Below are 20,989 nucleotides of genomic sequence, written 5' to 3' on the forward strand. Positions count from 1 at the left end.
TGGGCTTATGGCTTGATAGTATAGGATTGATTCGCATCAGTAATATTTTTTCAAGAATTTTTGAGAAAGATGGTAAGAAACTGATTAGAAGATAATAAGAGGGTAGGTCTGGTGGTTATTCGGGTTTCGAGATTAAAATTATGATGGAGTCTTTCCATAAGTGGGGGATATGCAGAGAGAGACGAAGATTAAAAACAGTTAATTTTTATCTTTCTTCTATAAATTTGCAATGTCCAAGGTTCACCAAGGATAAGCTCCAACTTTTCGTTTAACTTTTTTTTGTATAGCTAATTATGTAGGTATGCAGTTGAACCTTGACAAAATTGGTGACTGAGTGGTTTTCCTTCATGAGCGTGGTTTAGGGGAGGGGGGCATAGGGGCCATGGCCCTCTAGATATCATAAACTACCTTTAAATAATAATTTTTTTCAAAAATCTGTAAAGAGTGTTTATAAGTTATAATCACGACATGCACATTTTACTATTGGATACATGTTATCCCTCTGTATAGGCCTAAGTGGGTAAATAGTTAAAAGAATATTTGGACCAAAAGAATATTGGCCACCCCATAGAAGACGAATCAAAGCCACTAATGTTCGTTTCATAAGACATATCTAATCCAATAGAAATTTTGGTGGGGATATGAACCGCAGTTAATTAGTATATTTTAGGTTTAATGATTGTAGGGACAGGGGACCTATAGTTTATGTAAATATTATAATACCTATACTGTATAGTATAAATAGAACACATTTTTTAAGCTAATAATAATTTATTTCTACTGATTTTTTATTTAACATTTTTATTGTATATTACAAAACACAGTAGGTACCTACATTTGATGCAAATAAAGTAAATAACAATTATTTACCATTTACACCTGGTTTGCACCACATATGCTGACTTCAATATATAAGTTGTAAGGTATAACTTTACTTTTCAATTAAGTAATCAATCATTAATCATGGTTGAAAATTTTAATGCATTCAGTTAATATATTAATTATAGTTTTACTATCGAAAATTGTGACGATGGGATGGGTGGGTTAGGACTTAGGTCTTAGTTGTGAGGTGTTCACTATCTATTAAATATAATATTTTAAGACTAGGTACCTCTTATCTCAATGCGTAATATTTTTATCATACCACATATTTAACTACAAAACAATTTTCATACTGTCATTTATTTTAAAATCAAAAAACATTTTCTTTAAGAAAAAAAAAATACTAAGTATTTCTTTTTCTCTTCGTTTTAAACTTTTACTTTTTAAAATTTTCATTATTTATTCAAATACAATTATTTTTATTGATGCTAAAAAGAGTTCACACAACTATGCTCATTAAAAAGTGTACAATTGTCTGATAAACGAGAGAATAATAAATAATGCTATGCACTATATGCTAAATAAATAAATATTAAATATGTTTAACAAACATATTATAAATTATGTATTCGTATTATTATGATTTATTGTGTTTGTTGGTGTTTGGTGTTTCATTAAATCATTAAAATATTACAAAACTTGACATTTTATCAGAGACTTTTCTTCAAATCGGTCTTGATACAATTATAATTTTTAACTTATAAAATAACAATATACTTCTGAAAAAAAACTATAAAATATGTCCTAAATATTATTTTCTACAGCTTGCAGGTAACAGGTAAATTAAAATACTTCTTATTTATTACAAAGGTATTCCAATAAGAATAAATCCTCGTTAGTGAACTTGTTTTTAAATAAAATATAATATCGTTAAAATTAGGTTCCTATTTATTGGATTCTATAACTTGTTGACATCTTTGAAAATAAAACAACAACTATAATAATATTGTGCATGAATACAGAAACAAGGAAACTTAGTTAAAATTTAACACGTGTTGATACATTTACATCATATTTTTATTTAATTGTGGTCAAACTATAAAATAATATTATATAAAATAAAAATCTTATACATTTAGATAATTATAAGGAAATATAGGTTTAAAGTTAACCTAATAATATATTGTAATAACAAATTGTTGATGTCGTCGATAATAAAACAATTATAATAATTATGAATAATAAAAAAATCAAGGGAACTTATATTGGATTAACGCACCACACAAAATAAATAATGTTCATTATATATTTATAATAATTAATTTGATAATATATTCAGTATTCATATTATTATTGGACCTTGCAAGCTTGTATATTAAAGTAAATAATTTAATTTTCAAATTAGGTGTATAATGAAAATTACAATAGTCAATAATTATTTAAGTAAATATTATCATGCTATAGTTTAATAGACGATATATAATTTTACGTTGAATAATAGGTATTTGTACAATAGAGTAATTAATATGCACATAATATTGACAAATTTAGGTACATAGTGTTAGTCCATTATATATTTCTTTCACTTATGCCATCGTTTATTGAAACGGTGGAATCAGGATGAGTCGAAATTCAAGGGAAAAGAAATTTTTTCGACTTATCAAGGTAATCGACTTACTAATGTTAGGTTCGGTTAGATTAGGCAAGAGAACGGGATTTATTTCGACTCATAAAGGTTTTTGACTTATTGATATTCCATTGTAATTAAAATTAACAGTACGGAATCACTGTACGGGAGGGGGTGGGAGAGTTCTGCAGACGTTCAGGCCAGCCTCCTACTACGATCAAAGCTAGTTAATACTCAATTATTTTTTTGTTGCTTATAAGTTATAAGTTATAACACTATACATATAGTATATTTGATTTTTTTATCAATTCAAAACTTAATAATGATTTTACAGTATTTATATCTAGTACTTCATTGAAGTTTCTCGGTTTTTCAGTTTTTTAGTTACCTAACCTATTAGGCATTATCCACCATACACTTCATTATACCTACAACATATTACTCAAAACAACAATAATTCGTTATTATCACTAATTTCATAAAATATATTATGTCGAGCTTTAGGTCTTAAATCCATCGATTAAAAAGAAAATATTGCAGAACCTACTCAACTAAAATAATATATTTATAGATGAACATAAAAAAAGAACACGCTGGTTCTATAACTGTATGGTCTCTTGTAGTCTTGCCTCATATTATCATAAAATCATTGTTATATATCACAATCTTCTTTTAATAAATAAAAAATTATCTTGACGTGTAAACAACAATTTATTTATTTATCTTTTTAAGCATATTATAACGATCATTTAACATCAGCCACTGTCGACTAGTAGTTATAGTAGTTTAGTACCTACCTATTATACGGCTTTAGTGCTTTACTAAGTACCTATACTTTAGCTTAAGCATATTTTAATATACAGTCGAGTCTAGATAACTCGAATCTCAAGGGGAATAAAAATAAAGTCGAAATAAGCAAAAATATTTTAACTCCAGTTATAATAATGCTATGAGAAATTAAGAAAAATCGTTGTTCTTGTAATGATTATTCGTCAACCATAATCGTCTAGACGCCCGACCATGGTCTGTAACAATATGTAAGATAAGGAACGCGCAACCATGGTCGTCTAGATAAGAAACATTACTGGACAATTATACGCGAAAAAAACATTAAAGAGTACCTTCATTTGAATGTTGGTGGTACAATGAACTTTGTACTTTCTATATTATATAGTAATAGTTATTAATATTATCACCGTTTAGTTATACAACTGGGAAATAAAATTGTTTGGTTTTGAAACTTATCTTCGTTTAGCCTCCATTTAGCTCTTTTCAGTTTTTTGTTTTTCAGTGCACTGAAGTTCACCATATCACATGGAGTGAGTCCACTGAATTCATACTCCAGTGCGCCCCTGATGTCGAATAGTCACTGGAGACGATGCGTCGGAGTACGCCCAAGTATAAATCTATAGTAAAATAAGTATGTATTATAAATTATAAAATGCATCACATTCACATACTTCACTCCTCATTCACATTCTCCTTAAACACTTTGGCCGGTATTCGCCTTTTTTTTATTTGTAAAATTTTAAGCCGGCGACTATGGCTAATATAATTTGTTGGGGGGGAGGGGGGTACAGTTGGTTCGGAACACGTGCATTTGTGGCGAGGGTTTGTTACTAAAACCCGAGTGGTCACCCATCCGTGGGAACTAGTGCACTCAGAGCACGTTTCGTGACTGAGGCAACCACCACGCCACATCAGCTGCAGGCCACCTTTGTAAAACTTATAATATTAATATGTGTTATCAATATTGTTATTATTGTTCGTGAATGAATGGGTGGCATGCCGCAGCCACAAGAAACGGCTGTTTAAAACCAAATCGTTTTAATATAATAGGCATATAATTTATAAGGTATAGGTATACTTATTTTAATGTCGTCGTCGGGCACCTGCGGTATGGTCCAATATACTCATTACCTACTCATACCGTGTTAAGATATGTTAATCGTTAGTGTATATTTAAATATTTTCGACATTAGTATTATTAATGTTATGATCTTTATTTCAAAACATACTCTGAAATAGCATGCATTTTACAATATATTTATTTGTACACAGAGGTGATGCCTCTTTGTCGTGGATGACTATGTACTTTTATTATTTTATTTCTTTTTTCGACGACATTTTTGCGCGCGAGGCTTTCCTTTGTTCAAACTTAATTTTTTTTTATATATTTTAAATTATTACCTTATATATTTTTTACTATGTTATTTCCTATATTCATTTTTATATAGTATACCTACAATATCAAATCCAAGCATTCCGATTTCGGTATTGGTCCGGGTTGGCAGGCGTAGATCTAGAAATGAAAAGGGGGGGAGAGCTAACTGAAAAATTTTTCGCTGATCAATCACTCCTAAATGCCAAGAAGCAATATAATATAATATGTTTAAATATAGCTCCTCTTAACTATAGTTAATACACTTAAAACTAAGGTAATCTTTTATTATAAGTACCTATTGCCTAAGGAGGGGGGGCTTCAGCTCCCGTAGACCCTCCCTTGTATCCGATCCTGTTGACAACTCTACCGTTTCAGTAACCGTCATCTTATAACACTCCATGTCCACTGAACCTGGTATAATATTTTAAAATCATCTCTGAATCGGGCTATAATCTCCATACGTAATGTTTTTATCATACAACATATCTGACTAGGGTACAATTTTTTATTGTCATTTATACATTTATTTATGAAAGCAAAAAACATTTTCTTAAAAAAAAAAATTTTAGTATTGCTTTTTATCTTCGTTATAAACTTCTACTTTTACTATACTTTTTCATTATTTATTCAAGAATAATTATTTTAACTGGTGCTAAAAAAGAGTTCACACAACAATGCTCATCAAAAAGTGTACAATTAAACGAAAGAATAATTATCCTATTATGCATGAAATGATGCTAAATACATAAATATTAAGTAATATGTTTGACAAACATATTATAAATCATTTATTTGTACCTATTATTATGATTTATGACTTATTGTTTGATGGTGTTTCGTTAAATCATTAAAAAATTACAAAACTTGACATTTTATCATAGACTTTTCTTTAAATCGGTCTTTATACAGTTATAATTTATAACTTATAAAATATCAATTTACTTCTGAATAAAAACTATAAAAGATGTTCTAAATATTATTTTCCACAGCTTGTAGGTAATATGTAAATTAAAATATTTCTTATTTATTACAAAGGTATTCCAATAATAATAAATCCTCGTTAGTAAGCTTGTTTTTGAATAAGATATAATATTGTTAAAACTAGGTTCCTATTTATTGAATTCCATAACTTGTTAACGTCTTTGAAAATAAAACAACAACTATAATAATATTGTGCATGAATACAAAAACAAGGAAACTCAGTTAAAATTTAACACAACGCATTGAAATATTTACATTATATTTTTATATAAATTGTGATTACACTATAAAACAATATTGTATAAAATAAAAATCTAATACATTTAGCTAAATATAAGGAAATGTAGGTTTAAATTTATCCTTAATAATCTCATAATAACAAGTTGTTGATGTAGTTGAGAATAAATTAAAATTATAATAATTATGAATGATTAAAATATCAAGGAAACTTATAGGTAGGTATCGTTGGATTGGTGTCGAAAGAGGATACGTTGAATCGGAGTGCTCTTTTGCTAGACAGAGAATTTATTGTAATTAATATTCACAGTATAAAGAATAAAGATCTAATAGTAGTGTTTTCGAACAATTTTAACTTTAATAGTATTTTATTTAAATATGTATGACCTTGAGATCTAATTCATATTAAATCGTACACAATTAGGTAGGTAATATATTATTTATTATACTTAGGAAATTGGTTAAAAATGTGTGATTTTTATTTTAAATAGTCAATTTTTATCTTTATTCTATGAACTTGTAGTGTTCATTGTTCACCAAGGATAAATTCCAATTTTTCGTATAACTCTTTTTTTATAAGGAATTACGTCTTCTACTAAGTCGTCAGAATGTTCCTTTATGAATATTTGTGCATTGTCAGAATTTGTCGGGCAACCTATAAAAAAACAAATATAGGCTAAGTATACTAAAACAATTTAATATTTTTAAATATTTGCACATGGATATCACGCACCGATGGTGTCTCGTAAAAATTGAACTACTAGACTACTCTGTAGATTTAATGCCGTTTTAGAATCCAACTTCTTCAGCATCTGCAAGTCTAACCAGTAACCATGTATGAAAGGTGTATCCGTCGGACTTTCGTGAGTGGTATTTTTCATTGTGTATATTTTCCGAATACCTTTGGAACAGAAATACTGGCGAATCAATCTCAGATTTACTGCAATGTGGAATGTGTGTGTGTTGATGAACAAAATTGGTTGTTGAATGTTCAAAAATGGCTCTGATTTTAACGGAAACATCCAACCGTCGATAATTATAGCAACTCTATAATATATAAACAAGTAATTTGTATTTATATTTTTAACACTAAATTAACTAAACACTTCAACACTTAATTAAGTAAAATATAGGTGCATTATTGTGCATACCTACCTAAGTTTGAGTTATATTTAAACATTTGTAAATAAATTATAATTTAATTATTAGGTACTTAATAATGGTATGTATTCAAATTTTCAATTGATTATTGCTAAATTATATTGATCATTATATTTTCAAAATTTAAAACATTTTTAAAAATATTTGTATTTTATTATTTGTTTGAGATGGCTTAACTAGTTTTAAGTTTGGCTACCTTAATACCATAATCTTGTAGAAAAGTAAAATCTATTGAGAACTAACTTACCTATATTGGGCTATACCTAAATAAATTGTTTGTTTCTAATTTTATATTGTACATATACTTACTAAGCTCATATTTTTGAATTTAGAATATATTTTGTGAATCTCCGTAAAATTCGTGGTCATAGTTTAAGATAAAAATTATAATAATAATAATAATAGTATACTTAGATAAATAAAGAAAATTAATTTTTTTGTGTGGTAATTTTTACCTAAACAATGCTTATTACTTAGGTAGGTACTACGTAGAAATCACTTACTGATAACGAGCGTCATAACATGCATTATACATGGCGGTTGCTCCGCCAAACGAAAATCCAGATGTTATTATTTTGTTAATGTTAATCTTGCCCTAATTGTACACAAATTACAATAGTAATTATTACACAATAAAATAAAATATACGCATTTAAAATGTAAAAACAATGATTTAGGAGAGTAAATTCGTGTTTGTAAATGCATAATTCTGTACCTATATAGATAGGTACTTTCCTTTCAAATCAAAACCATCCATGATACAGCCATCAATTTCTACAAAAGGTTTCATGGGAAACTCTATATGAACCCCAACCACCTCATCTCTCAATTGGCCTCAAAAACTCTTCTTGACAACCCCACAAGACGTCTCAAACGTAACTGGTGCAGAGATCTTCTTAACCAATAAAAATTTAATTTCATTGTAAAAGAGTGACTCGACTGCGAGCCTCCCTACACGTTACTCAAAGCCATTGTTTTATATTATTTATTATACCTTATCATAATTACTTATTGTATATAATGTACAGATTGTAAATCCTCAATAAACGCCATTATTAAAAAAAAAAAGAAAGAAAGAGGTACTGCAGTAGGCATAGCTACTGCAGTTACAACATCTATAAAGTATAACATACTAATATTATATATACTAGCAGCCATGCCCAACTCATAATAAAGTAATTAGTAGGTACTTACATTGAATTGATTCAGATCAAACGATGACTTGAGTATGTTCTTCACGGAACCGCCTGCATTGATGTCTAAAAATGTGTTCAGAAGTTTGGTGCATTCTTTATGCCGAACTTTCAACTAAATTAACATACCAAAGGTTTGTGTCTTACGTTATAGAAAATGTCTTTAGAATTTTTTAATGTACGATGATATTATATAATATAACAGTAGGTACTTGGCTATTTTTTAGGAGATAATTATCCGTGTTGTAGGTCTTATGGAAATGTCGATAGTTGACCCACGTGGGTTTGTCCTGTTCTGCGCTTTCGGGAGAATCATAGTAATACGTAAGAGGCGATGATTTGTCTCTAAACTCAAAGTAAAAAATCACGGTGTTAAACAAAATATGTTATAACAAGATGATTAGCAAAATATATAAAAAGATAATGCACTCGACTTTTTTGTGATTAAAAACACAAAAATTTACTTTACAATAAGTGTTTACCTACTGTTAAATAAATCGCTTAATCCACACAAATCGTAGGAATCTTACTTGAAAATAATGTGTTATTGACATTTGAAACAGCTATTAGGTGTTCCAATTGGATATTTACTAACTTTTTTTCATATTTCCAACGATTCGTGAGTTTCAGAGTCTTAACAATGCGTTAATATAATTTTTATAACTAACCTGTGTTCAATGGCAGCGACTATAAATCCGTGTGACGCTAAAGTGTTACAAAATTCTGAGCAAACAAATCTCGTTGCTGCATAACCGTGTGAAAATATGACAAAGGGATACGATTGTTCTTTATCCGATAGCGGTGCATCACTAATGGTTGGTATGTAATATGGTGCTGTAACGCAAAAATGAAAAATATTATTTTAATATAACTTTTTGACATAGCTACCGCTGTTATTCAGTACCTATTTACTATTTTCATACCATAATAGTGATAAATTTGTATGGCACTTCCCAGTTCCCACCCATCCTTATAGTTAATTTTTTTAACAATACAAATTTAATGTATTTTATTCGTGTTATAATGTTATGTATGAATAGTTAGAAAAAACAAATTCAAAAATGAAAAATAAACACAATTTATCATCAATAATCCTAAAAATCCTAGTTCCATCACTGTTAACATATTATTATTAGTTATTAGTGTTAATATACTATGATATAAATGTGTATACAAATATTTATACTATAAAAGAAATTAAAGTTTAGATTATTTCATTGCTATTTTAATTCATAGAAAATGTAAAATACTCAGGTGCTGCATTACTACCATAGTATCACCTGGCACCTGCCTATGTATGGGAATGTGTTAAAGCCGTTAAAGGCTTAAGTCTATAATATATACTAAGACTATAAGACCCGAGGTAGGTACCTATTAGACATATCAGTATTTATATTCAATACTATCTCCTAATAATGTTTTTTTCGATTGTAAAAGGTGAGAGAACACTTTTGACTTTATATTGGTGTTATAGTTATTGGTAACTTTAAGATTATCTGAATGGTGCGACAAATGTCGACTGGCGACGTATGTATGAAATTTAACTCAAAAACCACACCGGTAATTGTTACACAATTTGTAACCAGAATTAAAAAAAAAGTTGTACATTTCCTCATTACTTGTTAAATCCATATTTTTTAATGCGGGGATGGCACCTGCAATTTTATATAATATTAGGCCTATTGTATAAAAAACTATACATAATACTTGTGCAATTAAAATAAATTCTTAATATAGGCGTTCTAGTATGAGGAGCCTGTTAATAATATCTATATAGGTGACTGATGTGCATCTTACCTTGACGCGCTAGAACATTACCCTCAACTCGTAATCCTTGGGAAACGCGTGACGAGTTTCGTCGAACCAGAAGTGAAAATGTTCGCAAATATACGTATACTACACTTGTTTTGTTGGAATGTCACAATCGCTGAAATTGTGCTATTGTATAACTATAACAATTTTCGCACTCACGAACGTTGACAATAGATGTCGGTTTAATCGGAAGCCTTTGAAAAATTGAGGATCAGACGGCGTGGAGAATGCGGAGAAAACGGTCGCCGTCCTTTGTTTTCTTTAGACTTACCAACGGAATATGTCGTGGTTACATTTGGATAGTGTATATTTAAACTACGGTATAAGTTCTGGCCTTTCGACCGCGGTCCACGTTGTTCATGGTACATTCACGAGCGTGTAACCCCGACATTTTCCGTCTTCAGTCAGTAAGATTTTGGAAAACAAAGTCGTTGCCACTTTTCCAGGCTTTTTCTCCGCTTTCATCTTGCCGTGAAAATCTCATAAAACCATTATTGTATAATCATTTGCGAATACGTCTTAATATAGCGTGGTGTGTGGATATGCAGTGCGATGAAATCCGAGAGGTACGAATTCTGTTATTACGTATGTTTGCGAACATCATAATTTTCAGCCCCAAAAAACTGTTAGCCGTTGCCCATTTGCCGATGTGCACAAGTTATACCCATTTGCCGAGGGTGGCGCTTCATGGTAAAATGCTCAACAGTTACTCATATTATTCTCAGGACCTCAGCTTTTACTCTACCAATATTGATTGGTTATATTATACATTTAAAAAATTCATTAATAAGAGATAATATTATGAGCACGCTGTCAGGACGTTGCCACGTCGGGAGATTTATAAAATATGGCCGTGGTTATTTACAGGAGGACCTCGATAAATATGCATGAATGGACTCAATAAGACATAAGTACGAAAATGTGGTCGGTATATCAATCACTTTCACACTATGTAAAAGAACATAAAACAGTTAAAAATACTTAATATTGAAGAACAACCATAATTCAACAACGTTTTAAAAAAAGAACCAATTGGTCTCCCGGCCGGAGTCGGGTAATAGTATGGCCGTCCGTACCTATAACATTAAAAAAAATTGCCGCCCGGGATGATAGCCTCAGACTCCCTCTAAATACGTCGACTGTATTGAATAATGGTTTTGAGAATATTGCGTATTACACCTATCATTAGTCCGCAGTCGTTATATATTGTAATATACACGTGTATTACGCGATGATACTTAGATAGGTACCTTGACAAATATATTATACGCGTAGGTAATAACGGCGTAACGCATAAGTGTATAATTATAATGGTACTTATTCGATTATAATTTGTAACTTATAAGTATGATGAAACAAATTAGCGGAGAAATTTTTGAGAGTACCATTAGCTCTTGTACAGTAGGTATAGGTACATGAATACACGAGAGGCACTACATCTTCAAATAGTAATCTATACGAGCTACTTATTAATAGTTTTTGGATTTCACATAATCACTTCATATTATGTACATCGGTCTCTCTTGTATTCTTCATTATATGATATTATAGAGCACATTATAATATCTATAATTAATAACAGTATAATAGATACGTATATAGTATACGATAAATATATATTATAATATATAAGACATAGGTTTACCCAACTTCTTATACCTACTTATAGGTATAATTATGGGTAATCCTAGCTGGCTCCTAAACTGAACCTACATGGCCTATAGTAATATACTCAGCGTTTAATTTTCATTTTGGAAGTACTTACCTATAGCTGATATCAAGTTTATTTATTGTACACACATAATAGATTGTAAAAAATAATTATTAACGATTAAAAAATTTAAAGACAGGTACGTGCAATTTGATATTGCCATACAGTTATTATAGTTATATAGTTGAACATTAGATGAACTCTACTGTGATCACTCATTTATAAAATTATATTTTAATAAATATAAATATAAATTACCTTGGCCGATGATTTGTGGAAAATATTTGAATATGAAATAAGGTAAACGAAGAGAATTGGCAAATGCTTTCAAATACATTTCATTTGGCATCCACGGAACCCATTTATCAGAGTATTTCTGTAATTAATAATATTAATACACTATACATTTTGATTAATGCAATTAATGTAAAAGTTAAAAATATATTATTTTAGTTAAGATAGGATGTCGTAACCTTGTGTGTCGATTCCGTCTTAATATTACACAACACAACAAAATTTACGTTCGGAAGACTACTTTTTGCTGTATTTTATTTTTAATATTAACGTGAATTGATTAACTATCAAATTTTAAGGCTGCAAGAGCCAATAATAAATATTATCTGTGTTCTCTGCTCATCGTTTTTCATATAAATTGTAATTATAAAGCGATCTATAAAAAGGTATGTAAGATGATAAAATGAATGTTTGTATATTGCATTCAAATTAAAAAATTAAAAAAAAAAATCTGACGAAAGTAGTTTCTTAAATATTATATTATAAATAAGGACAAAAAATAGATTCTATGCAAATTCTCTATTTTGTACGTTTGTAAGAAGGAGACAACACAATATGTGGGTACTACGCATTACGTCCTCTTAACATGATTGTTTTAGTTATAAAACTAATGTATGTAAGCTTCGTTGTTTTTGTAATATTCACATAGTGGCATAAACAATAAAAAATAAAGAGCATATTTTGAAATGTTTTTGATATTGTTTTAAAATAAGAAAATCGAACAAACAATAGTTCCCTTATGCGTATATTATAATATTTTAATTGCTTAGTTTGATAATAGGTCAATAAATATTATTTATGCATTAGTCTAGAGCCCACAGATTTGGTTGCGCGGAACGTAATTAATTTTTATTCGTTGCGTAACTGATAGAGAAACAATTAAATAAGATTATTTTGTCACGTCCTCTTAAGAGTTATGTACATCCGTCTATAGGATATAAGCTTTACTCCTATAATAATAGAGTCACAGCAATTTAAATGCAAAACCTTTGATACTCGGACCTTTAAATCTGCATTCAAATATTATATTACAAGACGTACCGAAACGTCGAAAATTATAGGGGTTTAACAATTACAAAAATAGACATTTTAATTTGAATTAAAACTGTGTTAGTAGGTTAAGTTGTTGGTATTTAATTCGTCTAAAAATGATTATTTCATATTTTCATAGCAATGAAAAAATTATCTCGTTAAAATAAATGATAACGTAAAATTGATAAATTTAAATATAATATAGTGTACCCATTAATTGAAAATTATTATTATAGTAATTATGTTTGGCAGTTGAATAGTTCAATTTAACACGTTTGTAGTACTTATAAAAAAAAACCTATCAAATAAACTATAACAGTGAACTTAAAACAGTTATTAAAAATATTGGTTGGTTTGATTTCCACGATTAGGTTAGATAGGTACATATCGTTGATATCAAATAATAGTTGTTTACAACATATCACAATATATTTTAAAATAAAAATGATTCAAGCTCTTTTTAATCTTGTTTATCAAATAGATACCAGGCAATAGGAATTCGGCCCTCAGCAGCCGACAAAACGCAAAGTCCGAACCAACATATAATAACTTATTATAATTTACTGCACGAAATTAGGAATGAGGTCAGTATATTATACTATCTTAATGTTTGGCATATTATTAATTTTATAGTTTATACTGTTTATGGTAACTATATCTAAAGATGGCCGAAATACCTTTGAGCTTTGACACTGTTTTTTTACTATTATTATAGACGATTTAATATTATGATTAAACAATAACCTTCATAGGTATGTCAATATTTTGGTCTGGACTCTGTATTATTTATATTTTACAATAAGAGTGAATAAAAAATATTGTTGCATTTCGTAAATACCTAATGGCTAATGGTGTCATTGTTGTATAGGTGTAATGTTTATTTTTTATAAGTACAATGTGTTTCGGGGGGATCGAGGAAGTGATCGACCGACGTCATATGAGAGTATACAAAATATGGCGAAGAAATAACCTTTAAAGAGGGGGTCTAATTTTTTATTTTTTAAGTTATGGGCAATTTACCTTTTTTTAACATAACCAAACACCCGTGACACCTAACTACCGCGCATTTTATATTGTATCTTCAAAACTTTTGAACATATTAAAGTTTTTTTTTTTTAAAGCTATTTATTTGTTTTATCTATCAACATATGCAATTAAAACAAAAACAAACAAATTATTTTTATGAAATTGAAAAAAGTAAACATTTAAAAAGTAATCCGTAGTAATTAATACTAAATACTAAATTATTTGGAGTAATGCTCAATTTACTTTAAAAAATACTAATTTTTGATAAAATTTGTTTACTTTTTTCAATTTAATAAAACTAAATTTCTGTTTGGTAGGTTTGGTTGTATTAAAAAAAAAATATAAATTTCCCCAGAACTAAAAAATAAAAAAATTAGACCTCCTCTTTATAGGGCTTTTTTCATAATTGTTGGTATACTTTCATATGACGGCGGCCGGTCACTTCCCCGCGAAACACATTGGTAATATGGTATTTATAAAAATTATAATTTTATACTTACATCCAATTGATCAGATGGAATGTTAGTCGGGTAAAATACTCTCGCAAAACATCCTTCTTCGGAATATTCTGTCATTAATTCCATACATCCTGTTGCGTGTGGACCTAGAACATCGTAAGTTATGTCAAAGTTAATATAATATGAAAACTAAATCTGTTATAGTATCTATCATCAATTATAAATAATTCCCCCCACTACAAAAAAAAATTGTTTTTAAAAAATAAATTAAATTTATGTTACTTCTGATAATAACTATTGTAAAAATAAGTTGATTCATACCGTTTTTACATTTAGACTCAACCCTTCATAGCTATCTATTTTTTCATTAAATTTAAGTAGTATTAGAGTACATTTTGATGAAATAGTGATTTATTTAAGGTCTGTTAAAGAGTCTTTTTGATGTTATCATTTAAACTGAAACATGGCATATTATTACTGTTTTAATAACACCTTGAATGGTTTTGTTTGTTGAAGTTCAATTTAAACTTTTAATAAATGCGATAGAGTTACTATATATTTTGTCAAAAAAATTGACATTTTAAATGTTTCTAGAATTGTTATATTTTATTGTAATTTAATTGAACTAGGTACTATTACTTATAAGAAAATTAATTTATAAAATTTATCATCATAGGAATTTATCAGTCTCTTAATTATAATGTTGAACAATTCTTATTACTAATTTAGAAAGCTACCTACAATTAAGCTCAAATATTAAAAATATTGTTATAAGTAGTGATATAAATACTAACATTTCATACAATTCATATAACTAATAACTATATTTAGATATTATAATGGCTAATGTTTACACTTTACATGATATTATGCATAATATATAACTATACGCGAATAACCAATAATTCAAATTCAAATCAGGATCATATTGTCATTAGAAATAATAATAAAAATATAGCTAAATCATTAAATTTTTGATAATTTTGCATTTTCGCAAAATCTTTAAACATTTGATGTTATAATACAAATATAGGTACATCGTAAAAATATAAATATAATTTTGATTATCTTAATACATTAATATCTTCTAAAGATTGGCATGCATAACTAAACGTTGATGATGTACTATGCGTAGATAGCTCTTGATATTTTAAACAAAAAATGAATTATTTTATGAGTTTACGTCATCAATTAATACCTCAACAAATCAAATAAACATCAAAAACTAAAATATTTGGTAACCAGTGGTATTGTAGTTTCAATTATTTATTAAGACAGTTTATCCAAACAAAATAAAAAAAACAACCATTTAAAACCATATTTAAAAAAAATAATTTACCACTTATATAGAATCTTCCTTACCAAAATTATTTGCAAACCCAAAAAATTTAAGTACACGGGTAAATTTCTTACTTTTAAAAATTATCAAGCCAACATGGAAATTAATTAGGCTTCTAACTGGCAAAAAAGTATTAAAAACTAATTCAATTAATAAAAACTAAGCCATGGAACTATTTCTGAATATAGTTTTGATACATGTTATGCAATTTAATACAATTTTTTTTTATCAATGTTAGGAGGAAATATAAAATAATATTAATGTAATTAACAATTTATATTTAGATTATAGTTTGTGTTGTGAGATGCATAATTTTTTTTATGCAAATAAACGATAATGGTTTACGGAAGAATAAAAACTCGCCAAACCAGATATTGTATCGTGTTCATTTGCTATTGACCTTGGTTACCTAAGGTAAGAAACGCGATCAGTACACTATTTTTACTTTAAATGAGAATATACTTAAGAAGTTACCAGTGCGTGCATAATTTGAAAGCTATTAAATGTTTGAAATTAATACGTTTATAATAGGCGCACAACGTTGTAGGCCCATTGTAGTTATTATTATAAGATGTACGTTGCTAATAAAAAAGTAAACACAACTCGTACACCATTATTATTACTGATGGGTTTGATATTTTCGTTCATAGGTCTGTATTGTTATACTCAGTATTTTATTTGCTTGTTCGTAAAAGGGTCAAGGGGAAATTTCCATTTTTCAAACCAAAATTTTGATTTGTACAAATGATTAGAGTTTTGTGATAAAATAATTCCAAACGCTCAACTACAACTAGCTTACTTCATGCGTATAGATGGATATAACAATATACTAATTGAATATAATATATTATATAAAAAACAAACGCGATTACATTTTTTTGGTCTAGTGTAAAAATAATATTTTGAATATGAAATAATATGTAAGTATAGATTACATAACGCATTATATAATATTAAATACCTACTCATTGTGTTAGTGTTTACGTTTGACATACGTTCAACAGTGCGGAAAATATGTACACGGAAATAAAAACTCAGGAATTTGGGTTTGAGTTTACATCACCATAAAATTAAACCAAGATTTAAATCATATTAATATTAAATTTAGTGAGGTATTCGAGGTCATTTTTATAATAAATAAAAAATTCCAATTTGAAATCTTAAGTATGACTCTTGTAAGTATTGGGACATTAGGTGTTTTAAAATATACCAGCGAGCCAGGGGCCCCAGTTTGACGAATAAACCAAAACAAGATATAATTGTTATGTGTACCTATGGGCTATGAAAATTAAGTACTAAGTTAAAAATGTAAGAAGAAATATTGTTGAATCATGTAGTTGATGAGCTTATAACTTATATGGTAGTATATTTTTATAGTTGTTTGGATGAGTACTGCATAATTATTTTCTTTCCATAATATCTACTGGTATACTCGTATCATGTGTTGGATTTTGTTGGATATTTTATTTATTCCACTCCCCAAGTACTTAATACCATTAATCGGTACTACATATTTCCAGGGAGGATTTATTAATTTTGCACCAGGGGGTAAAATTATTTTTTCACCCCACCACGCTTTACTATATTTCTCTTTAACTTTATTTTGACGGCTTTTTTTCTCGAAAAAATCAATAAATTATATATTTAATAAATGTATAGATACCGATATAATATTACTGGTTGACACGGAAATGCCTTGCTAATTGCTATTGCTAGGTTTTTGTGATTGTTCAACTCCTTTTGGGTGTAACATGCTGTGGAAGACATTTCTTTTTAAGTGTAAATGATATTACATTTTAATTTATAGCCATCGCGTCCGGCGTTGTCTATGAGATTCGCTTGTGACTATGCGAGCAGTATATTATTATCATAATGATAATTATTATTAAAATTTAAAACCAATATCAACCATTTATAAAAAAAATTTCCATCGTAAATCTCAAAATCCTTGTTTGAGAACCACCCTGGGTTGGAGCTCACGTGACAAAATGTAGCCTATTTTCGTCCCCTAAGTCTAATCTATCTCTGCACCAAATTTCATGGCAATCGGATGAACGGCTAAGGAATGCGTAAAGGCCATAGGTTGGTACAAACATTTTTTGTCTTTAATATATACCTATAGATTTATCAATTGTATTAACAAATAGATATAATATTTCTCAGTAAAATCAAAACAAGTTATTAAATAGTGCACTGTTGAAAAAAGAAAACTACGTCACGACTGTTTGAAAATTGGAAAATTTGTTAATTACATAGTTATGATTATAAGTTAATACCGACTCAACGTTAAAAGCTTGACAGTTGTATACAAATTTAAAAATGTTTGTACAATTTTAGAAAAATACGAGATAAATTAATGTATTATTTTAAAAAAGAAAATAATATGCTTGCTTAAAATAAATTAAAGTTTTTATAACAATTGTAGCTAAGGTACAATACATATGTCATATACCTCACCCTCTCCCCCCCCCCCAAAAAAAATTGACAAACAATATTGAAAATATAGAGGACAATGAGATGATTGTGATTTCTATTTTTAAGTTATCATAATAATGACATAATGATTTTATGATCTGAAGTATTGTATTATTATATTATGTATGTATTATAATACAATTGCCTACAGAATTACGAAGAACTATCAATGATATTTCATTTTGTATCGAATGTTTTTTGATTTCAATAATACTTTATACTTTATACATTATGAAATGCTGTTAGGGTCAAAATGGCAGATATTATATACCTACATTGAATAAATATTTCAACAATTAATTTATGTAGGACTATGATATTTTTTTTATAATACAATTGTATCACATGCATATCAGATGGCATTATATTAAAAAAATAAAACGAACCCATTAATTTTTATTTATTTAATTAATTATTTTTACATTTTGACATCACTTCATATTAATATATTATAAATACCTTCGTACTGATAAGTGGTTATTGTTTTGTTGAAGAAGTATAGTTTATCCACAAACGTCTAAAATTGTGATCATCAGACATTTGAACTATTGTTTGATTACGATTTCGTGACAAAATATTATTATAGTTTATTATTCTGTAAGTGCGCGGAACTTATAATGATACCATTTTTGTCACAACCTAACTGCCTAATTTAAACGAACATGATAGGCGTCTGTAGGTGGTGTAATAATAATATTATCCTATTTATTGGCAATAGATCGTTTGAAATAATTTACCATCAGGCGGTCATCACTAATATTAAAAGCTAAACATAAATTGTGGTACCTGTAGGATAAGGTATGTGAAGCTTTTTCGACTGTTCCTCGTTCATCGCTAACTATTATTCACGTGGCTTTAAACACGACGATTTATTTTTAAACCACTGTAGGATTAGCGCGTACTTGCACGTAGGTATACGTTGAATGTTAACGAAATCGGCGACTGAGCGGTTTTCCTACACGTTTCACAAACCATATAATCCAATGTGCAATTTTAGTGGGGACGTGTATCGCGGTTAGCTAGAATATTGGAGGTATAATGGTATATATTTATATTTATATATATGAAAGTACCTATTATACGTACACTACAGTAATAAGACATTTTTTATTTAAAAATTCATAACGATTTATTAATGCCCTTCTTAAAGTTTTACATTTGTATGATAAATTACAATACAAGTAAGTAATTTACTATGCAAATAAAGTTGGCAAAAACTTTATGCGACCTGCACCTGGTTTTTGAAAGTAATAATAATAATAATATCAATTTGTTGCTCATATTGACTGATGTATTACAGATATAGTTAAAAAGAGTATCATAAATTGATGGAAAAAAAAATTGCTTTTGATAAGAAGTAATTTGTATTATGATTTGTAACTCAAAGTCCGCGAAGGTCAATAATTATACGTAGGTAGGTATCTATTTTAAACAAGGAAATTTAATACATATTATTTAAATGTTTCTGAATATGATTTACTTGGGTAATATGTTTGAAATAATAACAAGGAAATGTGTATTTATTTTTATAATGCAGATAATGTATTAGTGTATTTACTTCAAAAGTTTAAAGTTCAAATTATAAGATAAGTATTGAATTTTTTTTATCTTAAAAGTTGCTTAAAAACATATTTGGATACCTTTATTTCCCCTTGTATGTAACCAACAGCAGAAGAGGCTCTGTGTGAACAAGACTACAACTCTGCTGCCACATTTGGATATCTAATTTTTTATCCCATAGATTTATAAAATCGGGGAATTTATATTTTATATATTTATATAGTCAATAATATGTCCATGCCTGACAATAAATAATAATGTATTATAAATTTACATTAAGATTTTATAAAATTCATGTTAAAATGAGTAACGAAAAAATTCGTAGGATAAATGACCCAGTAAAGTTATAATTTTTAATTCTTATTTATATATTATACTTATATATTTTTGCATGTTCAATATTGTATGTATGCAAGTATGGAATTAATTGGTGGTAGGATGGAGAACTATTTGAAGCAATTGTTTCACGTATATAATGGATGGGTGGGCGGGTGGGTATATTATTGTAATATATACATTTCTCACTATAAATATTATAACCTATAAGTAACTAATATATCATGTTTGCTTCAAAGACACAAAAAATTGCTCAGACACATCACGAATGCGTGAGTTAGAGAGAGGAATATATTGTATGATAGTGGGAAGTAACAATTATTAATATCATCACTTTATCAATTTTGAGAGTGGAACTGTGACATAACCTTAGTAATTGATGGCGACCACATTAATAACCAAATTGAAGGTTTAAAACATAGAATTTCCCAATATTAGTCAGTAAATGTCAAATATAACAATTTTCAAAATATTTTTTCCATTAATTAATGACATATCGCTCTTAATTTTACTAAATATTTATAAATTCATAATTTACTCAACATTTTATATTTTAATGTATTGAGCACTTAAAGTTTGAAAAAATACTATATACATTATAGACTATAGTAAATGGTGCACAAAACACAACACATAATTGTTTTTTCTAATACTTTTAAAAACTATTAAATAATATAATTATTCGTTACCACCAGCTACCTTGTCTAAAATTGAGCGTATCGAGACGAGTCCATCTAAGTCCATCCAGTCCTGGTGCTATG

General features: G+C 28.3%; 1 protein-coding gene across 1 annotated transcript; it reads right to left on the reverse strand.

Annotated features, from left to right (window-relative positions):
* Positions 1 to 5,836: 5,836 nt before the first annotated feature.
* On the reverse strand, positions 5,837 to 19,286 carry LOC132951896 (platelet-activating factor acetylhydrolase-like). Its single transcript, XM_061023941.1, has 9 exons — positions 19,119 to 19,286; positions 14,561 to 14,664; positions 11,967 to 12,084; positions 8,854 to 9,019; positions 8,398 to 8,530; positions 8,187 to 8,300; positions 7,496 to 7,587; positions 6,565 to 6,878; positions 5,837 to 6,486 (listed from the first exon to the last, which is right to left on the reverse strand). The coding sequence occupies exons 1-9, from the start codon at positions 19,162 to 19,164 to the stop codon at positions 6,365 to 6,367; spliced, it is 1,209 nt and encodes a 402-aa protein (XP_060879924.1). The 5' UTR covers positions 19,165 to 19,286; the 3' UTR covers positions 5,837 to 6,364.
* Between the last annotated feature and the right edge of the window lie 1,703 nt (positions 19,287 to 20,989).

Source organism: Metopolophium dirhodum, chromosome 9 (genome assembly GCF_019925205.1).
Source record: "Metopolophium dirhodum isolate CAU chromosome 9, ASM1992520v1, whole genome shotgun sequence".
NCBI lineage: Eukaryota > Metazoa > Arthropoda > Insecta > Hemiptera > Aphididae > Metopolophium > Metopolophium dirhodum.